Source organism: Pholcus phalangioides, unplaced genomic scaffold (assembly GCF_987345545.1).
Source record: "Pholcus phalangioides strain wild (caught in Gottingen) unplaced genomic scaffold, Ppha-v1.0 ptg000009l_1, whole genome shotgun sequence".
In the NCBI taxonomy this organism is placed as follows: domain Eukaryota; kingdom Metazoa; phylum Arthropoda; class Arachnida; order Araneae; family Pholcidae; genus Pholcus; species Pholcus phalangioides.
Window position 1 is genome coordinate 48,549,610 of NW_028301602.1, and position 12,164 is coordinate 48,561,773.

The 12,164-nt window shown below is 36.7% G+C and overlaps 1 protein-coding gene across 3 annotated transcripts in view; it reads left to right on the plus strand.

Annotated features, from left to right (window-relative positions):
* The window catches only part of LOC149083242 (solute carrier organic anion transporter family member 4A1-like), a 104,168-nt gene that overhangs the window by 62,744 nt on the left and 29,260 nt on the right, over positions 1-12,164 (plus strand). For all 3 annotated transcript variants that reach the window (XM_089236453.1, XM_089236455.1, XM_089236454.1), the window contains one exon: positions 7,199-7,349. In XM_089236453.1, coding sequence (XP_089092579.1) covers positions 7,199-7,349 — 151 coding nt within the window. The remainder of the gene's footprint in view (positions 1-7,198; positions 7,350-12,164) is intronic.

Consider the following 12,164-nt stretch of genomic DNA (forward strand, 5'->3'; position numbering starts at 1 on the left):
CACATATCAGTAACATGCAAACCATACCAAGTTACATTTACTTCAATATAATTGAATTTATGTAAAAAAAAAAAAAAAAAAATTTAATTTTCCGATATCAATCAATGATTTAAAAAAAATGAAGCTGATTTAAATCGCCTTATCCTGCCCGAGAGGGGCTCCATTTTGTGCCAGTTGATTCCGGGTAGGTTCCAGTAACCGGTTTTGATTAAGAGGTGTGAATTATAAAATTATCTGAAATTTATTCCAGTTCGACAAGACAGTAAAGATGTGAAGGGGAGGGGGTTGGCAAGTAAAGAGTAAATATTGAAATAGTGATGTAGTTTAGGCAATGCAGGGGTCTGTCCAGACTTTTAGCACAGGGTCTTATTTATGTGAAAATGTACCTTATTTTTGTAAAAACATTCAAAATAGCAATGACAGTAATACTAATTAAACAGCAACCTCATTTTTCTATTTATTACTTTATACAAAAAAACCAATTTGTGTCGTCGTCTTTGCATTACTTTATTTTATGTTAATTTGAAATCAAATCGAGTTTCTTAAGAAGTTTACTGAAAAACATAAAAACATACCTACAATCATATCTTTATATGTCTATTTCCATTCGATTTGAAAATATCAGTGATTGAAAGCCATTCAATATCTATAAGCTTGTCGGGTCCATTGAGTATGATCTGTCTGTCGAGAGTGGTTAATGACAATTTTGATCTTAAATCAGTGCCACAAGGTTCATTTGAGAAAAAAGTCTCAACAGGTGCTGTTGATGAAGGTATGATAGTGCATAATGATGATAACCTAGCAGTCCAGAAGTTTGCATTATCCTCCAGAATTTTCAAAACATCATTTGGAGAAAACAATTTCTCCAGAGTTTTTTTGGCCTCATATTTCTTGTCTTCTCTGAGAAACGCACTTGCTTCATTATTCTTTTGTGTCTCAAAAGACAATTTTGCCAGAGATGTCTCTTTATCCAACCCATTCTTTTCCATCATACCTTCAGATGCATTCAGTATAGGTTGCAATATTTTCACAGTCCCCTGAAATTCATTTTGCTGCTCTCCACCATAAAATGACAATAATATATTCAGGCATTCTTCAGGAGTCTTCACTGTCTTTAAATATAAATTCATTGTGTGAAATATATCAAAGGCATTTAATATTTTGTTTTTCACATCAAATGCAGACATTTCTTTCTGAAAATCACAAATAAAATTGTGAACAAAGTTTTCCTTAAATTCCTGGATTATGCTGTCTGCAGTCATTCCATACTTTTTCTTGCTTTGTTTTTTCCTACTAAGTTCAGTGCATTCTTGGGAGAAGCACAACAGATCTTTGCGCTGTTTCAAGTGTTCTACTGTATGTAAATCATTTGCAAGCACTTCAATTTCCTGACAAACATCTAGAACCTTTGCATTAATAGAGCTAAACATGATTGTAGAGCCATGAAGTCACAAGCTAAATCTGTATAACTTTGAGGAAGTCGGTCAAAAACAGAATACACAGGCAGGGGTGCAAGAGCTGCGGCAATTGCGCCAAACTGCACCAAAAAGGTTTTCTTGCTACATGGTGCGCCAAGGCATAGAATCCCTGCGCATTTGCGCCAACTCTTGTTTGTGGTTTGCGGAGGTACCGCTAATGCACTGTAGTGCGTCAAATACTGGGGGAAACTTCCGTTTTTTTTCACTTCCCACCATCTAACACAATCACGTTATCTTGTGACCTTGAAAAGTAGTTTGGTATAACCCGCGGGCTATCAAAGACCCTGAATCAATATGTTGAATTTTCCGATTGCGGAGAGTGTTTTTCTCCAGGTTATATACTGAAAATAACTGTAATTTCGCCGCTACCAACCTGTGTTCAAAGACTGTATCTACAGAGTAAATTCGCTTTATTTCCCACAAGATTGCACACGCGCCTTTGCGAAGAATCAAAAAGGGGATTCGTTTATTCGTTTAAATATTTTTCAGAGATCATTGGAAAAAACAGGAACTGTAAAAACTCCAGCTAAAATATCCATAGTTTTGTCCTCTAGCCACTGTGGGGTGGTGTGGTTATCGTCGGCGCTTGCAGATCGTGACAATTTCACATTGTGAAAATCCGGATTTGGCGAACGGGGCGGCTCGGGGTAAAAAATCTCCTCATGCAGAGCCTATTTTTTGCGCTACTAACCACGTTTTTTTTATTCTACAAAGCCTTCTTTTCATCCTTTCAACTCCATTTGGCACCCCTCCTAGAGCGCCGCCCAATATGGCCGCATGTTCCGCCCCTGCGTTGGTGGGGGAGGGGCATGCTCTTAACAATAGTCAAAGGAAGGAGTTTGTACTAGGAGCATGCTCATTTTATACATAACTTCTGTGAGATATCTATTATATATAACATTGTTGGAGAGAATGTAATGTTTGCACTCTCTCTTCTTGTTTTTCACTCTCGTGTGCATTGCTGGGATGGTACATTACTCCCTCACATATTGCTGGGATGTTACTTAACATTGTATCACCAACAGAACGATCAATTATACGTGATGAATGGGTTCCACTACAATGCAAAGATTTACAAGAAGTCAAATCTATTCAGAAAATAGATTATTTATTTATAGATTTAGTTATGCCAGTAGTGACCACCACCCAATGAACTCTTGGATGAACAACCGTTATTTGCTGTTCAAGGATAGTATGGCCGCAGCCGCCACAGTAGCTGCACGATCAGTGGCGTAGCCAAAGGGGTAGCAGAGGAAGCGATGGCTCCCTCAATCAAAATTTTGCCAACATTGGCGCCTATTCTGCTTAGTAATTTTTGATCGCTCAAAAGAAAATTGGGGAATACTTAATTTATGTCTTCACCATTAATTTATTCAAACCAAGCACAACTTCGGTCTATCGTCCTAGGCAATTTACTCCCGATTGAGTTGTGCCGGAAGTATGAGTGTCTCCCTCCAAAATCTCCTGGGTCCCCCGGACCGCAAAAACGATTATATACAATATATACGTCACGCATAAAATACAAAGCTATGTCTTCATCAGCTAAAGAATGAATACCAAAGTGAAAAAAAAAAAAAAACTCCTTTCGCGTACGTTCCTCTTGCAATCTCGCTTGTGATTGGCTTTGCCCTATTCATTTCAGAGAATAGATACAAAAGTAGAAGAATTTTTCTTATCATTTTTAAAATTGTTTTCAAGTTCTTCATCTGAGAGCACGTGTTATTTATGGGCACTTTGGCTAGAGTTTGAACTACTAGAAATACCGCCTTATTCATGGGCGCCTTGACTAGAGAGTTTGAGCTCCTATACCACCTTAACTATAGGTGCAGTGGCATGTGCTACGGAATGTTGCCTAAAGTTGTTCTGATGTTTCACGACAAACAAATACAAAGCCCTCATACTGCTGTTTTAATGAAATGTTTCTAAATGTGTTATAAATGTTTCTTCCGCTGTGGCGGTCGAGTGGTTATAGTGACGAACTCGCGATGCAAGGATCCGGGTTTGAACCCCACAGTGGTGGTCGGCTGAAGTTGGTTTTCTGTGGTTCCCAACTTCAAGGCGCAAATGTTAGCCGATCTCCCCGTTAAAAAATCTCGCCACAGAGAGCAACAGTCCTACAACGATAAATCATTCAATCATAACACTTCACTCATAGTTAGAAAAACTGGTGGCAGATGGCAGCATTACACATAACAAGCATTACAGAGAAACAAAAAAAACTTCACGTCAGGTTTCGCTACGCGTACACGCACATTCCTGCATGTACCGATTCGTTGGGGGTTCCGCGCGCGGGGGGGTGTGTGTGTGTGTGTGGGCGGTGTGCATGTGTGGTGTAGCAGTAGTAGGTAGAGCCTCCAAAAAAAAATGGCTCTGGGATCCACGATGTTCTTAAGTCAGCCACCTCGTTGGGCAATTTGCCTGTTGTGGCGTTGTATTTGTATTAATCACAAACCTTACTCAATACAGCCTAGATTCCAGACGCTGCCACGAAGCTGGGCTGGAAGAGATCTCAGTAACGGGATTAGTCCGGCTACAAAGTTTTGGCATTCATTCATTCATTACGCCTAGGTGCAGAGCTGTCAAAACAGCTACATGGACCCCCGAGCCAAATAATATTTGGGGATGGGGCGTACCAGGCTGGAAGTATCTATGCACTATAACTGTGTGTCTCACTCACTAAAATAATAGTGCCACATCGCATTACCCTAAGGTTGCCCCACCCTATGCATTTGAAGTCATGAGCCGTGCCCGAGTTATGGGCCTATACGTCAAGCCACCCTCTCAGGCAAACTATTAAACCCAACTGTGTTCTTTGTGCTTCGTCAGTTGCCTTATCAGCTATCAATGTAAAGTAAGTGGCTACTTGTGCAAAGCTGTCAAAGTTTTCCTCTCTAAATACAAAGATATTGCCTCTGTAAGATTGTCTACTGATACATTTGATAGATAGGTGGCATTATTTCTGCATGTGGCAAGATACAGTGGCGTCGGAGCCATGGGTGCTAGCACGATAATTTGTGGGATGGATCCGAGCACCCCCAGAATTGATTTAGAAATTAAAATTTCCTATATAAAACTAAAGGTGAGCACCCACAGTTTTGAAATGTTTATGACGCTCCTGGCAAGATAGGATTCTATTTCTTTGTCACCACACACACACACAGTCCTCACTAATGAACTTAACTACAGAAGAAAAATGATTGGATACTGCCTATTTTTTTAATAGGTCTTTAATAGGTCAAAATCTTTATATACTTTGTTACAGGGTTGTTTGGTTTAATCAAATAAAAGTGGCCTAAATATAATTTTTTTCTTGAAAAATATCTTATTGGTTCATTATTAGCCAAAATTGTTCATTTTTACAACATTTTATGTTCTTGGGGTACATTCTGATGGTATATCTTTAAATGGCATAAGATGGATAAGTGGTTTTTTTCAGTGTCTCATAAAAGTGGTCTGAATATATATATTTTTTTCATATAAAGTATCTTATTTATTTAAAGTTATATACAGAAGCCAACATTTCTCATTCTTACAACATTTTCTAACCTTTGGCTACATTCTAATGCTCTATATATCTTTACCGAATTCATGAATAAGGATTGCATCACACATCTAAATGTAGTGGTGTATTATCTCACAGGGTTTCTTTTTCCCTTCACAAAGAGGCAGCAACAGTAGTGACACCATCATGCTAGGGGCAGGTGGTCCCATAATCCAATAAAGACACCAGCTGTCCCTAAAAGACAAAGACCAGTATACTCAGGGCCGCAACTAGATGGGAGCAGGCTTGTCTCGTGTCCCAGGTACCGGACCAGAGGGGCGGCAATTTCATTCTGAAACACCTCCAATATTACAAGGGGGTGTCAAAATGTGCGCTTGCCCCGGGTGACCAAGCATCTAGTTGCGGCCCTGAGTGTACTAGTTACATTACCTCACAGACATTTTTATTTTCTTTCCCGTAAGAAGTAGCACATCTCCTACTGTATATCTCCCAGTCTTAATATTCAGTAGTTGTTTTTTTTATACTTTTTTTCTGAAGCCCAGTTAATCAATGTTCTACTATATAGTAGTAACAGATTTATGAAAAATATACGCCCTCACGCTTAAATAGCTTTCTAATTAAGTATACTGAAAGTAACTGGAGAAAACATCTTTATATATTATATGATTAATAATAACATTAAAAGAATTTTCAAACACACACAAAGTGATCCATTGAGTTGAGCAAAAAATAATTGAATTGCAAAAGTTGGTTTTTGTTAAAATGTAAGAAATATTTATTGATTAATTAATATGGAGATAGTGTTAATTACATAAATAAACATTTTAGTTTAATTAATTATTAGAAGTTTGTATGATTTTTCAGAAATTTTATTGTTTTTTATGTTAATACTATTTAAAACAAAAAAAAAACCGGTTTAAAAACCAAAAAACCCCCGATTTTTTTTTTTTTTTTTTTTTTTTTACCAACCCTGCTTTGTTAAATCTTTGCCTCAATATCATGAACCTCATTAAAACACAGTTGCAGAACAGAGTGAATGTAAAAAATATAAATAACAGTATTTCTGTTCCTGTTAATGGTCCCAGCAGGCAACAATTGAATTTTGGAAATGCTTTTGAATTGTGGACAGCAAAAAAAATCTCTGCAAATTCTTGAGAACTAAAATATTTTTTGTACTACAATTTACATTTTATATTAAACAATTTTTATTTATACATGATTTGCATTTTGATTTATATTTTCATCTTGAACTTGATATAAGTTGTTTTGGAATCTGCATTTTATGACGTGTTAATTTGGCTAGGCTTCTCTCTCATTTGGCTACAACTTTTTCCATCTGATTAGCCAAATTGCTACAATTGATAAAAAGTCAGGGCGAACTCTGCTGTATATATATATATATACAGGATGCATAGCTAACAGCACACACAGCATTTTATTGGCAAACCATTGATCGAATAGACATAATTTCAATTTTTTTTTTAATATCCAAGTAACATGTAAAACTCTGATATTGTAAGGGGTTGCATAGTTATTAAAATAAAAAAAAACTTCATACGGCACTCTGTACTCTTTAGAATTTTTAGGCAGTGTCCGTACAAAAAGTTAATTTTTCATTTTAATAACTGCAATCTCTTGAAATATGAATGACTTATCTGAAGTCCACACGTTATTTGGATACTTTTCTAATTGAAAGTATGCCTCTAGGGCAGGGATTGTTAACCTATGGGTCCAAATCCACCAACAACCAGGGACTGGTGCAATGGAGTCCCGATTTAAGCGGGATTTGCTGGGGATTTTGAGAAGGGTTGTAGAAATTCACTTACAGCCAGGGATTCTTAAGCTATGGATCATGACCCAGCCTTTATTCACTGGGACAGATGGGTTGTACGGATCGACTTACAGTTCTGTTATAAATGTATTTATTGGGTCACTAGTTTCATTGATTTTGAAAAGCAAAGTTGTGGGTTGCGAAGATGATTTTGTTGCTGCTTTTTGTCACGACTGAAAAAGGTTGGGAGCCCCTGCTCTAGGATCAATGTTTCCCCAGTAATTTGCTGTGTATACTATTAGCTATGCACTCTGTATGAGAAACAATTCAGATTTTAAACAGTAATGAAAAAAAAATTCTATTTTTAATTATATGAGTTGTAATAGAGTGTGAAATGCAAGCAATATGTTGTCAGTGTCTGTATAATTTAACAATTTTCCAAATTAGATCTGAGCAGTCAAGGTTTGTGACAGAATGTAATTTGAATTGTCATTGTTCATCTTTCGAGTATGATCCAGTTTGTGGAGCAGATAATATTATATATTATTCTCCTTGTTATGCTGGATGTCAAGATGTCTACCAAAATGGTGATTTTAAAGTGAGTTTTTGAGATTTTTAAATATTTTTCCATTTATTTTTATGAAACATGTTTTCATCAAACCCCACAGAACAACAAAACCCTTCAATCGCTGTTTCCAGCTATTTTTTTCCAAAAAAAAGTATACTCCTATGATTCTTTTTCACAAAATATTCAATCTGAGTACATCTGTTTTCACTCCCTATTTTTAACTGATTTGTGATTGCTCCATGTATTTCATTTTCCAGCCTCTATTACAGATTTTCAGTGTCTCGTTTTGCTTCCAAGTTTTCTATTATTCATTTTTTACTATTCATTCTCTTGATATGCCATTTCCCTTTACGCCATTCACAGGCTTGTTTAGTGTTCAATGGAAAATGGTTTCCAGTTGCGCATTAATTAAAATTACTTTGTCTAGACCGTGGTCGTAGTTGATTTGAAAGGTATTTGATGCAAGATTCCAGCAAAGCTTATTTAGGCAGACAAGCAGAGGTCAACAAAAATTCCCAAAACTTTTCTTTGGGTATGTGGTAGACACTTTGATAATGAAAATAATACGGTAACAAGCTAGCATCCTTATAGCTACAGTGATAATTTTTGTCACATTATTATATTCTGCATGCGAGGGCAATTGTATTGAATCTACAGTTTATAGCTGATTCTCCAAAACAGACACAGTTAGTTCCAAAACAGACAATCACAAATAATTGCATGGGATAAAAAGTTTTTTTTATAATCCAATCAAAACATCGGCTCTGGATTCCATTGGAAAAGATTTGCCATATGACCATTACAGACCATATATGACCATTATTACATGTTGGATGATTCATTCAGAGTTGCGAGAAGTAGATCTTATTTCGCACATGGAATTCCGAAGAGAAGTGACAATGAACCTTCTACGAAAGAAGCAGGGGTTGGTTAATCATCCAGGTCCATGTTGTCAACTGAAAAAAAGATGTCAGGTCATCTGATGATGGAGAAACAAAATTATATTGTGTCTACAATGCAAGGACTGTGTGCGGTTTGCCAAAAATGTGTATAAATGCTATAAATGTGACAAATGGGTCTATCAAATATGTTTTCTTTCTTTTATCATTAACATTAGAAAAAATTTTGAATTTTCTGCACTCATTTTTGTCAAAAAAGCCAGTGTGTGTTACGAATTAGAATTTGTAGTAGAAAATAGAAAATTTTGTGTGATAACTGATTGTACTCCAGAAATAAATAATGGCGAAAATATAGGCGATACCAGTTTTCGCTTTCCTCTCTCCCCAAGTGCCAATGTTCCATTTATGGAACATCGTGAAAAACAAGGAAAAAAATTTTTTTTCTTCAAATTCAAAAGTTGATCTATGTATAGGTATGCAAAAGGACCCTGAATTTCAAATTTCAAAACAATAAGTGACTTTGTTCATAATTCGGCCTTTAAACGGTTAATCAGACATCTGACACAAATTTGTAGAATGTGTTCTTGTAAATAAATTAATACTGTGAAACGGGGTGAGTAGAAATACTTTTTAAAGTTAGATTGAAACTTTCCCTACATTCAACTTAAATAAAAAATTACAAATTATTACCAAAAACCTAGGTCTGTATATCCCCTATCAATTTATATTTTTATTTCAATTAAATAAAAAATAATAGTGTTCCTACTCATCCCACAGAGAGAAGTAAGTAGAAACAGGCATTTAAATACTTTGTTGTTTCTTTTTTCAAACCAGTGGACATGAAGTAGAAACATGAAAATATATATGGTTCTATTAGGAAATGTATTAGTAAACAGTAATCTCTCTCTCAAGGAAACGGTTTATTAACATTAAAAAAAAATGTCTGAGTATCATCCATACTGTAGGGGCACCCGAGTTGTGTAGCGGTAAGATGCTTGTCTACCACAGTGAAGGTTGATGTCACTGTCCCGGGTTCGAATTCGAGAGAGGATATAAATAAGATATTTTCCCTAACAAGCTTGAGACAACCACCGATAGACAGTGTCTTCATTTCCAACCCATCTCATTAATGGCAGTAAATTACAATATAGTGATATAGCCAGATTTGGTGTTTGCAGGGCTCCCACTCGTCCTACTTTTTGGTAAAATGTCCTACTTTCTAGTTTTTGTCCTACTTTTCCTACTTTTTTTACCAAATCCTATCGACAAAATTTGTGTAATTGATTTTAATTGAGTAGGAAATTATTGATATATTGTCAAATATTACAAATGTTGGAGAAACAATTTCTGCTTTTGCAGAATCATTAATTGCAATCATTTTTAAGGTAATTTGGAGGGGGGTGGTATATGTGGACCATTTGATTGATTAATTTTTCATTTGCTTAGTTTGAGGGTTCAACAAGTATAGTAGTTATTAAAAACTTCTGTCTGGATGGAAAAATAATTTTGTATTTATTACTTCATGGTCTTGGACAGTAACTTTCATCATTTCAAATTATGGTGCAAATAGGTGAAGCAACAGTTTGCATTTCAAAGCAGTTGGATACATAGGCCTATTCTAGGTTTGGTGATTCTGATGCTACCCAATAGCATTCAGTTGTCTTCTGTATTTTTAAGGCATGAAGAGGCATAAACAATATTTAAAATAGTTGATAAGGTTTTCGCGGCCATCATTTGATAAAAGTTGTTTTTTCGGGTTCGAAGACCGTCGTCCGTTTGAGTTAGTTCTCAACGTTTCCCCAACACTAGTGGTTGGCATCATCAGGAGAATTGATGAACTGGATCAAAGTCAAGTTTTCCGGAGTCTCAGGTTGTATTTATGCACATAAGTGGCTTGAACTACACTATTGTTTTGCGATTGGTCAGTTGATTCTATGGCTGGCAGCGTATTGTAAACAGTTGTTATGCTGGTAGAACCTGATTGGCCGAGAGATGTGGTTATCTGATTGGCTGTTGTTGTCATTCTGTTGCTGGATCTTGAAGGGGAAGGTTCTTGTTCTTTTGAGAGCTGGTGTCCAGGATCTGCTCAATTTCAAAGTTTCTTCTCTTCTATTATAGCTGTTTTTGTGCTTGAATATTTCAATAGCCTCTCTGTAGATTCGTGGGAAGAAGTGGTCAACATTAGCTATTACCTGTGTTTTGCTGAACTGTACACTGTGGTTGTCGTAAAGCGCATGCTCTGCCACCGCCGACTTTTCTGTTTGGCCCATTCTGCAGCATCGTTCGTGCTCTTTTATTCTCGTGACCACAGATCTTTTTGTGGTTCCAATATATACCTGACCACAGGTGTATTCGGTAGATCCCCGGTGTTGATAGAGGGTCACGGTGGTCTTTTGCTGATCGCAGCATTTCACATATTTTTCTGGTTGGTTTGAAAATGGTATTTATATGATGTTTTTTCATGACCTTGCTGATTCTTGCCGTCACTCCAGGGATAAAAGGCAGCACAGCTTTTCCAATTGATTGGGACTGCTCATTTTCCGTTGGTGATTCCTTGATGGAGCGTAAGGCTTTCTTGATGTCGTCTTTTGTGTACCCATTAGAGCGGAAAACTGATTTTAAGTGTTAAATCTCTTTACCTAGATCTTTTCCTTCACATAGTCTTCTTGCCCTCTCGATCAAGTCAAGTCTCTTCTCAATGTGATCCCTGTATTTGAAGAACGGAATACTCAGCTACAATCAACTATTCCTCACATTCATTTATTGCGTACAATATTGTTTGATATGTTCATAGCCTTATTATCAAAGTTTTTTTTGTCATCGGCTGTAAAATCGTCGGATTCACTTCTTGGTGTCTTGTATAACAGAAGAGACAATCAGAGGAATGACCCTGATTTGGTCATAGGGCAGTCTGCAACTAAGGTTGTAGAAACATTAAGAGAAAGCGAAAAAAAGTTTTTTGATTGCATCAGGAAGTACTTTGTCACAGTGTGTAATTATATTGGCCACAAATTCCCCTTGAAAAATGATGTTCTAGTGAACTCTGAAGTAGCATCAATCGCATTTATTGAGAATCTGTCTTTTTCAAATTTGGCCTTTTTGGAAAAATTTCCTTGCCTTCCTCTGATTGCTGCTGAAGATGTAGATTCAGCTTTTGCCATCCTGCAAAATGTGTTCCACAAATTGCAATTGGAGGATATTCCAGATCGCATAAAAACTGAAAAACTTACAGATGTGCAGTGGTCCCTCATTGCGAAATTGACAAACTTTGCTGGCCACTACAAATATGATTTCTTATCAAAAGTCATGCTTGGAATATTCACCATTCCTCACAGCAATGCAGAATTTGAGCGGATTTTTAGTGTAGTGAATAAAACACACATGCAATTTAGGGCATTGCTTTCAACTGAAACGCTACAAGATATACTGACTGTAAAATCTAATATGAAAGGACATTGTTTCGAGCAATAGTTTTCTTCCTCTTTTCTCAAAAGAGCCAAATCAGCCACTGTGAACTCATTGAAAAAAGATTAGGTAATTTTTTTTTTCAAAAAGGCAAAATGTGTTTTTTTTTAGATGAAAATGTCTAGTGTCTTTAATTATCTTCTGGGATGGGACAAAAATGTATTTCATTTTTGTAGTTTTTTCTTTTTCTAAATGATTTTAATTTTTTGGGGGGGGGGACCCACTCACACCTCTCCTGGAATCTCCATCCAGACTTCTAAATTATGGAAGTTGGCACATCTGTATATATTCTGCTTAGGGGCTATGCAGGACCTGCCTGGGGGGGGGGGGGGAGGGGAGGGGCACTTTTTTTCAATTGATAAGAAAAAAATTCGGGAATTTTTTTTCCTCGGTTAGGTCCCGTGGGGAGGACTCCCCCCACCCGCGGGAAAATCTCCAGATTTTTGGATTTCAAAAGTTGGCACATCTGTAATCCCCATTG